Source organism: Orbicella faveolata, unplaced genomic scaffold (genome assembly GCF_042242905.1).
Source record: "Orbicella faveolata isolate gen_17 unplaced genomic scaffold, um_ofav_v1 contig_46, whole genome shotgun sequence".
Lineage (NCBI taxonomy): Eukaryota > Metazoa > Cnidaria > Anthozoa > Scleractinia > Merulinidae > Orbicella > Orbicella faveolata.
In genome coordinates, this window is record NW_028301576.1 from 5,560,001 (window position 1) to 5,575,624 (window position 15,624).

General features: G+C 38.0%; 2 protein-coding genes across 3 annotated transcripts in view; both read left to right on the forward strand.

Annotated features, from left to right (window-relative positions):
• LOC110069208 (CUB and sushi domain-containing protein 1-like) overlaps positions 1-4,981 on the forward strand; it is a 19,923-nt gene extending 14,942 nt beyond the window's left edge. For both annotated transcript variants that reach the window (XM_089278481.1, XM_020776694.2), the window contains exons 4-9: positions 88-244; positions 953-1,079; positions 1,210-1,399; positions 1,976-2,132; positions 2,563-2,954; positions 3,689-4,981. In XM_089278481.1, the coding sequence (XP_089134607.1) occupies positions 88-244; positions 953-1,079; positions 1,210-1,399; positions 1,976-2,132; positions 2,563-2,954; positions 3,689-3,705 (1,040 nt within the window). In that variant the 3' untranslated portion in view covers positions 3,706-4,981. The remainder of the gene's footprint in view (positions 1-87; positions 245-952; positions 1,080-1,209; positions 1,400-1,975; positions 2,133-2,562; positions 2,955-3,688) is intronic.
• A 1,674-nt stretch (positions 4,982-6,655) lies between these two features.
• On the forward strand, positions 6,656-15,624 carry LOC110069209 (uncharacterized). The gene is made up of 8 exons (XM_089278484.1): positions 6,656-7,418; positions 9,467-9,578; positions 9,934-10,293; positions 10,908-11,064; positions 12,612-12,790; positions 13,628-13,787; positions 14,227-14,744; positions 15,418-15,624. The coding sequence occupies exons 1-8, from the start codon at positions 7,392-7,394 to the stop codon at positions 15,435-15,437; spliced, it is 1,533 nt and encodes a 510-aa protein (XP_089134610.1). The 5' UTR covers positions 6,656-7,391; the 3' UTR covers positions 15,438-15,624.

Below are 15,624 nucleotides of genomic sequence, written 5' to 3' on the forward strand. Positions count from 1 at the left end.
GATTCAAAACCGACCCTCTGCCAATTTCAGAATATAATGAGCTACAAATATTTTGTCCATGTCAGTGGCTTATGTTTTTTTTTTCAGGGTTATGCGGTGGTCCGCTGGCCAGTCCAACAGGACACTTTGCATCCCCCAATTATCCTCGCTACTATCCTAACAACGCCTACTGTGAATGGAAAATCCACGTTCCACTAGGATCTGTACTCAAGATCGACTTTCTCTTCTTTAAAACCGAAGAATGGTAAGAAGTTAAAGGTTCCTTATCATCAAGATCCGAGTATCTCGTCAATTCCCAATCAGCGGTGTCTCCTATTGGCTCCACACTCCTAGGTTATTAGCTCATGTGCCTTTCTCGGCAATATCTGGCGCGCGCAAGGCCGACAGGCAGCATGCTAAGTGTTTTGTTAACAAACTGGAATCTTATGTTACAATATTTCTGTCGTTATCGTATATTCTAATCGAGCTAAGAAAAAAAAAAACAGATCTGAACATGGAAAGTATCACAGAATGATTAAGTGTACCAAAAAATTGACCGCGATATATCTGCATCTCTTTTTTTAAACTCAAAATTTTATACAGAATTTATGGGCTTATTGACGTTTTTGCCAACCAGAACTTTTGTAGTTTTTAAAAACCAGTTTCTTCTGCAATATTACCTACAAAAAGCTAAGAAGTTCACCGACTACTAGATTCCTCTGCTCTTTAGAAAGGTTTTCGAAAGTTTAGAGTCAATTTTCTTCTAGCTTAGGTTTTAAGCAAAGATTTTCCTAAAGCGAAAAGAACCTTTCACAAAATAAAAGATGGTCAAAAGTTTTAAAACACGTTCAGTTTCAAGAAGATATACTGTATAAAGAGCCCTGAAATAAGTCGAACACGCCCTAGCACATTCCTACTGTAATTGAATAACATTAATAAAATTAAAAAGTTAAGTTCTATTACTTTTTTGTAGCTATGATTTCCTTGAAATTTATGTGGGCAGACGTTTGGTCCGGTACCTAACCGGGGACGACATTGATGACGATGATGACGACGACGACGATGATGATATACGAGATTGTGATGATAAGGATGACAAGGTGTGAAAACCTGATTGATCTTCGTAGTTATGCACACAACTTAAGCAGTTGTGATATTAAAGCCTGAAAAGTCATATATTCGTTTGTATTCATATTCATATATTCATATATCCATATATTCACTTTTAAGGATGGCAAGGGTTATGGAAAAGATATTTTTAGCTGGTTTTTCTTCAAAGATGAAGAACTGGTTAAAGATGAAGAACTAGACGACGACACTGTCAGCATCCAGGGAACGGGCGAGATGGTCAGACTTATCTTTAGCTCCGACCGCAGTGTTACAAAGAGAGGGTTCTTTGCCAAATACAATGTGATGCAAGGTATTTCATTAATGTTATCAAGTAAAGAAGCTTAAATCATGTACCACACTGTTATTAAATACGTCGAATATTGGAGGATACAGGAAAGATGAACTGTAGGAGAATTTTTCGTAAGTTATATTTAAACCAGATTTTTTTTTTCCTGACACCAGTATTTGTGACTTTTGAATATAACCTACGGAGAGATGTAGGGGAACTAAATGAGAGGGATCTACGCTGCCATTTTCTCGTCATTTCGTTTCTCTCAAATCGTATTTGCAGTCTGCCTTCCAAACTTGCATTTTAAATTTTTGGTGTTAAATTTCAAGATTTTTTAAATTTCAAGTTTCTGTTCAATTTAAGATATTTGTTTCCTTGCTTAGTGTCCCCGGTTAGTACAGTAGTGGTAAATACTTCCACACTCAAATAAAGTGATTTAATTATTATTATTTTTTGGTTACAAGTGATCCTGGATTGCTATAAATAGTCTTTAGGGTAGGATGAAACCAACAACAAAAACAGGCATCAGCCAGTTAACGATCATTTGGATCTGTCAGTTTATAACACAAATCCAAAGTATTCTTTTATTCTCGTTAGCCATTTGTGGAGGACGATTGCCGTTTCCATCCGGGAGCTTTAGATCTCCTGGTTACCCTGACAACTATCCAGACGATGTCAAGTGCGTGTGGACAATCACTGTGCCACCTGGATCAGTGCTAGAGCTAGAATTTCGCTTCTTCGAAACAGAGATATGGTGGGTTTAACATCAACTTACAGACTGCGAGTTGAACTTGAGCTGGTAAATTAACGTTTCCTGGTCAAGTAAAGTCCTGAGGTTCACATCAAGTAGTATAGTAGTAGTAATCATTAATGAGGATACCCAAAATTTTAAACTCTCACATTATATTGCTTGTGGAAAGCAAGTGGGATGTATATCTTTTATACTAAAGCCCACACTTAGGCAAAATAGAATCGTATTTTTAGTTAGGGATAACGGAGCATTGGTCATCTTACAATTTGAATTTTCCCCCAGATTGCTAAACTATAATATAGCTGTAAACGTGTCATTTATCAAGGAAGAAGGCGTAGAAGATCAGAAAACGATGGGGCTTTATGTTATAAGCAAAAAAGAAATGATCCTCTAATTATTTTAATCTGTTCCCTTGTTCTTGTTCATTTCCTAGTGATGATTACGTCATGATTCTTCAAGGGGGTCGTAAGGTGCGTCGCTTGAGTGGTGTGTACCGCTATGGTTTGTTAGGATGGGGAGATGATGATGATGATTGTGATGACGATGGCCATGATGGTGATGGCGAAGATAAGGGTGATGGTGATGGTGATGGTGATGGTGATGGTGATGGTGATGGTGACTACAGGAGAAGTGAGCGTGTGAAGAGAATGTTCGGCTATCCTGGACGCAGCCGATTTGGCTTCCCGATGAGAAGCCGCCATGACCCTCCATACGTCGTACGAGTGACCATCCCGGGGACAGGCGAACTAATAGCGATTATTTTCAAATCCGATGATGACGATGACACTGAAAAGGGCTTTGAAGCTGTGTACCGTGTTTCTCAAGGTAAGGTTTGTAAATACCTGGATTTCTCTCTCCATTCCCTCCCCTCTCCGTTCCTTTTGTTGTATTGTTTTCTTAAATCTCGAGATCACCTCCTTGGACTTGTTTAGTGTTCGCCAGCTTGGGCTTTATATAGTAATAATAATAATTTAGAAAGTAATAATAATCTTTATAAAGGGTAACCACTTCAGTTGCAATCGCATAATATGATTTCAAAAAGAATATCGCAGGTACATCATTCAAAATTGTTATACCTCCCAACGTTTTCCGATTGGGTCAAAACTCACTAACTGCCTAGGGCGAACAAAACTCAGTAACTCCCTAGGAAAACAACAACTTGAACTTTCGACTCGCACGTGATCATGATCAGATCGTGCATGCTGAAACCGCTGCAAATTTGTTTTGCCAACCCGAGCGTCAAGCAAATAAGTCTTTCGCAGTATTCTTCCCATTTTTGAGGTGGGAGGTATATCATTAAGCACTTAATGACTGGGCCCACGGGAAACAGTGAGTTTCGTTTCCCCTCGACCTCAATGTTCCCCGAGGCGAACTCTCGGGGAAACAAAACTCACTGTTTCCTTTGGGGCCAGACGTTAAGTGCTCAATGTCCCCCGAAAACGTTTACGAAACGCTTCTATTCAGACAACAAATTTGTCATTCCTTTCCAGCATTCTTTTGATTTCTTTCTTTTCAATAAATTGAATAGTTTAGAATAATTTGCTTTTTATCTATTTCAGGCGCTGTTTTTGGTTGAAGGTGACGTGAAGGCCAGGCGAAATGATATTTTGCAATCTGTTGTCAGCTTTTAATTATTTCTTTTATCGTGTTTTGCATTTACTTTGCATCATAGTTCCAATTAGATTTTCATTCATTGTCTGTTTATCTTAGCTGTTAGTGAGATAATCAGTTAAGAAAGTAGTGTTTTAAGAAAAATATCAAGCTATGTTTTTTAACGTTCTCATTTTTTATTTTCTTTGCGTTGATTTATTTCAAAGACACGGCAACTGATATTGCCAAACGAATAATTTGTTAATAAGCCCTGCAACTCAGCTCAAGAAACATCTTTGGAGCTCGAGAGGCCAACATCAAAAGAAATTGTGTGTTTCACACGATGGGTCGTTTCCCCTAATCTGAAAAAGATAAAATGCAAATTCTTAAGTACACTGCCTGAACATGAATATGTGATATAAAACCATGTCTCACAATGGTCAGATTGATGTTTTTTGAAGTCTCTTAAAAGGGTTAGGTCGTGATATTTTAGTGCTAGTCAGTTCCGTATGCTTTCGTTAATTTCACTTTCCAAAAGCCGAATTACACGAAGCAGAATCTTCCATGGACAAAATCACGGTAAAAGGTAGCAAACAAGGATGATTCCAAAGCATTGTAAATAACACTTTCTATACAAGTTGATATATAATTGAAAAAGTTAGAGCCGATATTTTTCAAGTGAGTAAGTCCCAATAGGTCACGTTCGATATATCAATATTCTAACATGGCTCCGAGGCTTTCAGGACAAACTTCTATATTTGGTGTTGTTTCCTTTGTATCTAAGTCTCTTTTGAGAATTGAGAGACAAAAGAAACTTAAAAAATTTACAATTTTGACCCGAAAGCCTCGGAGCCATTTTAGAATATTGATATACCGAACGTGGCCTATTAATGACATATTATACAAAACAATCCCAGCAGGCTTCGCAATCAGAAGGATCGTGATGTCCTTTATGGACAAAACTAGTTTTAATGCTGTTCAGATTGGGCTTATCATGTCAAGCGGAACTTCACTAATATTAAAGCAGTAGTACTGAAACGTAGAGGGTATTAAGCGTGTCCATAAATGTATCTTTTTATGTAACCAACATGGTGTGATGACTTAATACAACGCGTTAATTGACCCATGACATCCAACAAGAAGGCGTCTTTTTTAATCTGCCAGTTTGGACTGCCAATTTGTAAAATTTAACAATAACTGCGTGAAAGTTATTGTGGATATGTTACAGTGGAAAGTTTAATAAAACACAAGAAAATTCAAAATCTGTAGAAACAGTCTTGCAAAATACAGTTGTCATGGAAACATCAAGTTTCAATACATATAATGGCAAATCATGTTATGTTCCCGGTTAAATTCCTTGATCATACGAGAACTTGCCAACATTTTTTCCAGCCAAATAAGATTAGTTGCGCGGTGGTTGCAAGATTTGGCACAAATAGTTTTAAGTCCATTTCCCAGTATATCAAACTAACAGCATCGCAGGACATGTAAGGAATGGCAGATGAAAAGATCCTCGTGATTTTATAAAAGGGAACAAAAAATCTTGTAGAATAATTGCATGCAAGCACTGATGGAGCCATAGTAAGTACCTTGAACTCCGGCATCTGGGTGTTTATGAGAGCCTCCCGCGGTTTTTTGGGGAACAAGGGAACACGATCATTTATTTCAAGGGAGCAAGAGACATTTTTGAGACCACTTTGAGGAAACATTTGAGGGATATTTCTACTTTGAAAAGAACTTTGAAAAATAAAATTAAGGATCAATGGAATTTATCAATAGGGAGCAAGAGACTGTGATATCTCGTACGGAACAAGGAAGAAACACAGGTGAAATTTTCAAGGGATCAAGGAAACATGCTATCCCCTCCCCCGTCCTTCCCTTAAAGCCGCCTTCCCGCTCTGTCGTTCTCCTTGCAGTTCTCCTCAGTCTGGAATGAATTACTTTATTCCGGCAGGAGCCCATAACTAGGAGCGTACAGCTACTCCATAATTCTGTCACGGCGTTTTCACAGACCGATCTATTTTTATAAAATGCCGTTTAAGCAAGCAACTGGAATGATGATCCTGCTGGTATACTTTGGATCAATAGTGATCTAGTCGGCTTCACTTACAAACTGAATAATATAAAAGCAGAAACCGACACAAAGTGGGATGAATTGTTGAAGGTGTACTGTATTTCGGCTCGCCAAACCAGCCTTCTTCAGGTACCATATTTTTAGTTTGAATTTAACAGAAACTCAGACCCCCGCAGGAACCTCAGTGACCAATCACAAGCACGGATTTAATTTTTAACTGACGTCATTATTTCAGTAAGTCGACATGTCCATCTGAGGTGGCCATTTTTTTCCTTACCAATGCGCCCTCATGTAGACCGGAAATGACCTATTCCGCGGGGAAAAGAAGCTTAAAATAGACCAGTGTGTAAAAATCCCGTGACAGAGGCTTAGTATAGGAATTGCACGCTCCTAGTGATGGGCTCTTGATTCCGGTCAGTGACTCTCACTTGTATGAAGAAGGATGTAAAATTTATCTTTTCCTGAGCTTTCTGTGATTGGTATTAATGATAAATTTCTGCTGTCTACTGGGCTCGAAGGTAGCCTGTTTCAGGCTCTCGATCGAACAAAGCGACCGGGCCACGAGTCACGAACAGAGTCTGCTTTTTCTTTACCAGACCCTGCTCGTCGCGCGCCCGCTTTTTCGATCGTCGCCGTCGCCACTGACTGAGAGCCTGGAACAGGCTGGCTCGAAGGATTAAAAAAGCGACTACTAGTAGCTTAAGTGATGTTAGGCTTCAAGGCCCATCTTTCATATATTTATTTGCATTTTGAATAATGTTAAGGCAGTGAGCTTAGGTGTAACAAGGGTACTTGTAAGCCAATGCTGTAGATATTAAAAGAAGCACTTCTAATTTACTTATGTGGCCCGCTTACTATCACGAAAAAGTGTTCCTCCGTCAGGTTTGTGATATCAATATTGAGACGTTCAAAGGTAACTGAAAACGAACTCTGTTTTAGCCACTTTTACTTCTCTTTGTGACTAAACCGTTGACCACTCTATGAAGCATTTAATTTATTTTATTTTATTGCACTGTTTTACCTAATTCTGTAGCATTAGCAGTACTCTTTACAAAACGCTTTTAAAATGATTTTTTTTTTAAAAATAAACTGTCACTTCAGTTTGATTAGTTTGAACTAAATGTATTTTGACCTGGCACGTTAATAAAGATTTCATTCATTCATTTATTCATTCAGTCACTAGAATCATCCAATATCGTCGGCAATATCTTTGAGAGCCTCGATATTACTATAGCAAATATTAATCAACCGCGAATTTGAACTGCCATTTACATGCACCATTAATCACTTTCAGATTTGACTTAAGAGGCATTAATTCACATTGTAGATGGACTCAACAAGAATGAGAGCTTCTCGTTAGCCATAACACGTATTCTCGTGTATTCTCATAAAGCACGGATGCCGATGATGCATTGTTACTAATATTGAAAGAGGGAAGACCACGTGACAGTTAACAAAAATAACTGAGTTAGTCATATATCCCAGTGGTCACAACTGTTTCATTATATGTAATAACAAAAGTATATAAAGAAAGATTCGAAGCTACAGGTATATTTCAAGAAAGGAATACTCTAAGAGAAGTCACCTTGAAAACAAAGATGGAGAAAGTTCTGCTCGTTTTAACGGTATGCCTAGAGATAACTGAATGAAGTTACTTTATTTTGGGCTCATTTCACTTTCGTAACTTATTTATTAGTTCAATGCCTTATGAATTCACAGTATTTTAATCTTTCAATCTTTAATTTTTAAATTTAGCTGAATCGTTTCAGCCAATTTTTAACTTCGATGCGATGACTTCACAATGTTTCAAAAACCTTGGAAAATGCCTATACATTAACTTTACTGAAACTGAATGGAAGTGAAATTAATTGAGTGCCCATACTTCCGTGCTACCTTAATCCACTTAAGTTTACCGATTCAACTGTTTAATATACTGAGATGTTTCAGCCACATTTTGGTTGTTGAATGAAAATGAACTAACAATAAAAATTTAGAAGATCAGATGCGAAAAAGGGGAATTTTTGTAATCCCAGCAACAACGAACAGCTCAAATTAATTGTTTCACCATCATTCAAAATGTTGAAGCCAGTGCTTCAAAAAATAACGTTCTTCCGGTCCTCAATTGCGCGTGACTATTCAAATCTATTGAGCTTTTCTTCTAAGTTTGGGGTTAAATATAGCTTTGTTTTGCATTTTCTATACCATGAAAATTGTGATTTTTTTTTTCCATTTACTAAGAAAGAACGCAACTAATTTATTGTAAAATCCTTCGCTTAGAGAATGGCTTTCCACAGCAATATCATTTTGTTTAGTAAATGATATTCTACTTAGACCATTAACATCCAGTAGTTCGTGAACAAATTCTGTTTATAATTTACCTCTAGATTAATAGTACTGAAATAATTATTCAGGTAAGGTGTAAGGAAGATAGGACTTAATGCGGTCTTTTGGGGAAAGGGTAACAATTAAACTATAGTAATCTTGGTAAACTACGAAAACTAGACTCCAGAATTGAGATAAACCTCCCCGAAGGACAATACCGGTTTCACCAGTACATGGAGTCAGTAGCAGAAACAACAAGGATTTAAATGAAAAAAAAAAAGCGGTTTACAAAAAGCCTCTCTTTACTTTTTCCCCTTCATGTTCTTCAACTGAGGAAAAAACGGGCGCCTTTAGCTTCTGAGATGCCTGTCTATGTAAGATTTTATTAAATAGAATATTGATCCTCCCCACAACTAGTCAATCTTCTTTATTTTAATTGCGTATGCGTGCATTCTTTCCACGATATCAGTAAACTCAATTAATGGAAAAGTGGCGCATAAACAAATCATAGAGAGATATTGGCTGATGTAATGTCAAAATCTAAGGACAATTGATTGAAGCTAGAGTTTTCAGCCTGTCCACATTATACAGATCATGTAATTTAGAACATGAATGAGTGATGAAAGTATCACAGCATACGTAAAATGTGTGTGATTTTAACTTCCTGACAAATTTTAAAAAGGCGAAGCCTCGTCAATTTGGTCACCTTTGCGCCATAAATTTGTGGTCGTATCAAAGGGGTATTAAAAGTGGGAAAATGACCGACCAAGAACTTTCTTTGGCCCAGAAAAAAGTGCATGCAATAGCGACACATTCGCACTTAACGGAGTGATTGTTAGTCCGAGCTCCACAACACTTAGTCCAAAAATCTGAACTCTGAACCTTGATGTAAGTTTATTGCAATTACAAATTTTCCTTTCGAGATGCGTTCGTTCTAACTAGCGAGGGAAGTTCCACTCAACTGAGCTGAACTGTTGGAGTGCTTTCCATGTCTAAAAGAAAACAAATTCGCGTGGGGGACATAAGTGATAATATAGTACAAGTGGTGGTACGCTCTGAAATGATTTCTTGCTCAGAATTCTGCGATTAGTTTGATGTTTACCAAAACTTAGAACGTGGAATTGTGATGCATACCCATTTCATTTCCAAGTTAATTTTAATATCAGTTTGACATACAGATGGATCCCGTTAATTCAAACTAACGAATGCCCCGTTATTTCAAACTCAAAACCATTGTCCTAGGATTTGCCCTTCAGTAATTTACTAACGGCTACTTCCAACTATTTTTCGCTTCCCCTGAGAGTTCGAAATAGCGGGATTTAAGTGTATAATGAAAACATTCTCCTGGCAGATGGTTATAACATGCACTTTGGCCACTCAGCCTTTGGATATTCCGTCCTCTGAATGGACAGAAGTGCTCGAGGACCTGGAGCCGAATAGTTGGTTACAACGACAAGAACAAGGTAGTATAAATTGATTGCAATCAATTCCATCTTTTTTTGGATCACTGAACTATTCCAATAAGTAGTGAACATTCTTGTGACGAAAATTAAATCAAGGAACCGACTGCTTTTGTCCTCCTCTTTTCCATTGTTTCCTTCATGCCTACCATCCCGTGCAAATGTTTCGTCTTGTAGAGAGAAGAGAAAGTAACAAACGCCTCAGGAAAACAATGCTGCTCCTACTTTCTCTATTTTTTTTAGAACAAAAAACTATGGCACAGCTAGGAAGGCATTGCACTTCTGGCGTGTATCGATATCACAACTCGACGATGCACGCTGAAGCATGAGTCAATTGTTCATATTTTCACTCCAACAGCTCGTTCTCGCCTAAGGTGCCACGTCTGCTTAGAGCCACTGTCTTTGGAGAATTGCACTGCAGTACAGACATCACGACTGTGTGAAACAGGCTTTAGCTGCTACACACTTCAGGCTTTTGAGACTCTCCTGAACACAGATATCTTTGCAAAAGGTTGTATTCCAGAAATGTTTTGTAGTGGAAACCGTGGGTGTGAGATTCTGAACCAATCTCGCAACGGCACGATCGAATCCTGCTCTTTCTATTGTTGCCACACGGAGCAATGCAATGCTGGTTCGAGTGTTTCATCAACATCTCCACCCCTTCCAACGACCACCGAAGAACCTGCAACTTTAACGGCGGTTCCAACGACTCAACCTGGTAAAGTATCTCTTAAGAATGTACCATTGACGATAAAACAGAGAAATGCAAACTTTTTTCGTATGTCGGATATGGCAAATTTGTTGTAAAGTTTGGGTGAGTTAGAAAATGTTGCATTTGCTAGACGAAATTTTCTTCGGCCTGGTTATTCACCAAAAATATTGAAACAATTTGGTATAGTATAACTGAGAATAAAAACGTTTGCTTCACGTTATAACCGTGAATTGCGACACAACAAGCACTTTGAGAGAGTTTTCCATAAATCAGAACACTCGATACTTTGTATTAAAATTTACTGTTTCCTTCAAATCTTTGTGTTCTTTTCTGCACAATCATATACTAGTCCATGCCATCTGTACCATTTATTTACCATTCAGTGGGTTTGATATCATTTATGCGTGGACTTTCCCATAATTATCATGAAAGGTATTTTAGTAACGTTGCAGACAAGGGGATTTTACATGAAACTACAAAGACACTTTCATTTGAACTTCGCTGCTACAGAATGATTGGAGAAAATTTGTATCATTCATTTCTCTGAAAGGATGCTTTAAGATCCTTTAAAAATCATATCTTCAGCCACTTGAGGTTTATGTTACGGTCTCTATCTTCAGAGCAATGTGGTGGTTCACTGTCGGGCTCATCCGGGAGCTTTTCATCTCCTAATTACCCTGGCAACTACCCTAACAACGCCCGTTGTATTTGGACAACCACTGTTCCACGAGGATCACAATTCAGAATAGAATTTGTCTTTTTTCACACTGAAAGGCGGTAAGTCTAGAAGACCTGCTCAATATTTTTTCGCCTCTGCTGTGATAAAGCGTCATCCAGCTAAAAAACGCAAATTTAACAACAGCCACTCTAGTCCCTAAACTATCCCTCTCTCTACCCTACTGATTAGGGTTGAACCAAGTTGAGAGAAGAGAGAGTCCTTCCTCTCTCTCACCTGAGGTCCGTTTCTCAAAAGCTTCAGAAACTTTTTGGGCCCTCCAGGCCGATTTTAATTTAGAGAATCTGTACCTAAAAACCGAGAGGTGTATACGCCTGAAGCTGTTTATCTGTCAGGCTCTCACACGACAAATCTTGTAAAACAGTGTATTTATAACTGAACTTCATTTTTGATTCTATTATAATAATTCAATGAAGATTTTACCGAGTTGAAATAAATAAAGTATGTTTGTCTGTTTGTATGAAGAGAACCTCTCTTCCTATTAAAAATTCGTGAATAAAACAGCTCTGTAATCATAAGGTTTGAGATTTTGCTACGGCTTTCCTGGTGCGAAAACTTTTTGGGAGGTTCGAGAAACGGACCTCTGGATCCCATTCGTATGTAAGGTAGGAAACGTTCAAGGAGTGCAAGGGCTGGACAATAAATAAATTAAACCAAAATAAATATATTTGCACGCTTTGGTTTCCAACAAATTACCTCCTCCTTGAATTTTTTTTCTTAGGAGCTTGTGTTCTGCAAACCGAGCTCAGAGACGATTAAACGCAATTAAATATTAGACTACGCATAAAATAATTATGACCGTATCTTTCATTTACATACATGTAGTGGCTCTCACTGTGCCGGTTGAAGGAAAAACAATACTTAGTTCGCATATATGCGAGTCATGGTGACGTCTTTATTTTCTAAAATCCAAAACTAAAGGGCCACCAGAGTTACTATCCTCATCAGTCCTAAGAGGGGGTAAATGCATACCTTTCAACAACTTTTCAGTTCAATAGCTTGCTTCGTCTGAAAACAGGCACATGTTGAATTTCAGAGTTATGGTGGTGCGTGACTGTATAGAGCTATGAACGCGTTTGTCGAAAAATATATACTTATCTCGTGATTTTTAGCCTTTTTAGAAGTTAAAGCATTAGGAAAAGTGCTTACATTTAAATGTTTGCCTGATCAGTTCAGTTAATCAGTCACTTAGATAACCAAAGTAAGTTCCAGATGTTTACACTATTTCCGGCCGCCATGTTTGTACCATGGAGGTACACCAACATGGCGGCTCCATACTGGGCTCTGCCAATTTGCACAAAATATTTCGACGAATATTTCAAGTTTGGGAAAACGTACAGACCTAAAACTTGGGGAAGTGTCTTCTTTATTCATCTCCTATAACATCATAATTTCTTGACTTTATACACTAAATGGTTTTCGAATTATTTTTTTATTGCATGACAATGAAACCCAAGAGGAGTCAACAATTAATTAAAAGAAATAGATTTCATGCTCATACAGCTCCAGTGAATATACGCAGCTAGAAACATGCAGAGAAGTAGTGTGTTCACCATGTCCCTAATTGAACCTGTCTTTTGATACGTAGGTATGATTACTTAAACGTCTATGTGGGGAGACGGCTTGTCCGTCATTTAACTGGAAAAGGCAGCCACAAAGACAAAGTAACTCACATACAAGGAACGGGCGAGTTGATAAGCATCGTTTTCAGATCTGACCACAGTGTCACCAGGAGGGGATTCTATGCTAAGTACCGCATAGGGCACGGTAGGATCCTTATTATAATCTTATGTAATATATAATTCCCGCACAAAATTAATTAACCCAAAGTGAGATTTTAGACGCAATAAGAAGGTAATTGTTTCATTGCTGATAAATTCTTGAAAACCATTCTGTATGTCGTCCTCAGACGAACATCATCAGCCATACTTTTAACTTTCTTTAAGTATTCAATAAACTGAGAAGCTCCATCGAATACTTGCCACTGATTAGATAGTTCATCATGCGAGTTTCTTAAGTCACAGCGTTGAGGAAAACAGTTCCCACAAAATGTAACAAAAAAAAAGTAGTTTGATTCTAGTAAGAATCTTTTTTTCTAAATATCACTCCTACTCAAAAATCACTTTCTCTTTTAAATCGAAGCTCCCCTATTAGAATTAACGCCTCCATTGTCAAGTGACATTCTGATTTCGTGTCAAGTGAATTATGTTTTAAAATAAACTTCAGCGATATAATAACATGACGTTTCGGCGACGACATGTCGCCATTATCAAATGAAAATTATTATATAAGCTTGGCAAAGTGAAGTAAATTATTAAGTCTACTTGCTTACATGTGACGACTGATGTAACGACTATGAGAATCCCAATTGTTATAACTTTGTTGTCGCTTTTTGAAATACTGTATGACATTACAAAGTATTTGTCGAAGAAATAACTGAATTAAGCACCCGGTCCCACTTAGCGCTCTGCCCTACAAGCGCCCTCAGCTCCCACGAGCAACAAAAAGTAAATTTGCCCTCGACGCGCTAAACTAAATCCTTGAGACAACTCATGAAGACCTACATAACTACATAACTACATGCATATTTGTGTTTTCCTCTAGAACCCACATGTGGAGGACCATTGACCGGTTCATCCGGAAACTTTAAATCTCCTGGTTACCCTGGTAATTACCCAAATAATATCGAGTGCAAATGGACTATTACTGTGCCGAGAAGATCCTACCTTGTATTGGCTTTTCGTACCTTTGACACTGAACGATGGTGGGTGGAAAGAAATTTTAGGTTGAGATATAAAGATTATTACATGTTATGAGTTTGGTATCGTTGATATTCACCAGTTTGATTTTCAATATCATATTGCGAAAAAGATGGTCAAAGTGTGAGAGCAATATGATATTGCATACCTTGTTACACACTCAGTACAGAACAACAAAACACGGCTTGATTTGATTCCTTCGGATGAAATCAGACTCCAAAAGCCTCCAAACGCTTCAAGATCGAGTATTAATCGCTAATGAGAGAGAGAAGTTTAATCTCAGATCTCTTTGTCGGGCCCTCACACTTCAAATATATATATTAAGAAAAAAACCCGTTGCTCTCCCATTGCATTTCTGTGACATTGTTATATGCATTTGTAAGAGATATTTTTCAAGTTTGAAATGAAAATTGTGTTAACTTAATCATGTTGTTTTTTTCCTAGTCATGATTACGTTAAAATTTTCCGTGGGAGCCGTTTGACGCGTAAATTGAGCGGTAGAAACGGTCGTTACAGAGGCCGAGACGATAAAAGGTTCTTGTATCAAGACGATGACGAATGCGATGATGATGATGATGATGATGATGATGATGATGATGATGATGATGATGATGATGATGATGATGATGTTGATTATGACGATGACAACAACAACAACGACGACAACTATAACGGTTATCAAAGTGTTGCTGATGATTCAGAAAGAACGTATCGCCGGTACACGTATGCCCGACGGGCGAAGAACCGCCATGTGCCCCGTACTAAGAGCCGCTATCGTCCTAGAGGCCGCCATGGCTCCCAGGCGAAAGGCCGTTATGGGTCCCGGGGGAGAAACCGTCATCGTTCACCGTACGTTGCCCGAGTGTACATGCGAGGAACGGGAGAGCAGATATCAATCGTTTTCAAATCCAATCACCGTAATAGAAGAAAAGGATTCCTCGCTTCGTATCGAGTTTCACAAGGTGACTTCATTTGACATTGTTATTTTACTTGTCCCAGTGGCAGGATGTACGGGAGTCAAATTTGGATCGACGGCTTACAAGCGCACTTAAAAGAGAATTAGTTCAAATAATAGCAAGAATTTTCAATTTGATCACCGTGGGACATGGTCATTTTTGTTTCCTCGATTTTCCATTAAACAAAAGTCAGTTTTGAACAATGACATGACCCGAATAATACCTTTGTGTTACCGCACCACCGCAATAATTATAAATTGCAAAACGTTTTACATGAATAAGTATTATATGACTGAGATAATTACTTCAATGTGATTGGATGAGTTAATTAATTATTAATTATCGTGAATTCTTAAGCACTGCAGTACAAATTAACACGCGCGCGTTGGCAGTTTTCTCAGTCATATAATAAATGAGTGAAAGCTCGAGCAATCAAGGATTTACACTACTTGTGATATTTGAAAATTCTTTCAAATTGCATTCGCAGTAAGGCTCTTGCAATTTTGAAAGAGTTTTCATATATCACTCGTAGTGTAAATCCTTAACTTCACTCCCATTCATACCATCACCCAGTCAAAAATGACTACAATTATGTTGCTCCAGATCTAAGCCCAACGCACGCTATTTGTCACTCATTTCTTTACGATTTAAAAATAACGATATCGTTTACTTATTTCAGGTCGCTATGGTGGTGGATAATTCTTCAAGTCCCAAGAACAACACAGCGAGAAGCAAATGACAGGGTGGATGGAAGACTTCACAAATTGTTAATTTTTATGTTATATTTTTATCATCTTGTTTGAATTATTAATTTTCGCCTGTTTTCGTTGCCGTCTTTCAGTTGCAGATGAAACTAGCAAATAAATGAATAGCAAAGAAACATGAA

What these genes read in the sequence shown, in the direction of transcription:
- LOC110069209 (XM_089278484.1), top strand. Translation starts at nt 7,392, where the DNA reads ATGGAGAAAGTTCTGCTCGTTTTAACG. An exon ending in TTTTTTCACACTGAAAGGCG is followed by an intron (nt 11,065 to 12,611) that starts GTAAGTCTAGAA and finishes TTTGATACGTAG; the next exon opens with GTATGATTACTTAAACGTCT. An exon ending in TAAGTACCGCATAGGGCACG is followed by an intron (nt 12,791 to 13,627) that starts GTAGGATCCTTA and finishes GTTTTCCTCTAG; the next exon opens with AACCCACATGTGGAGGACCA.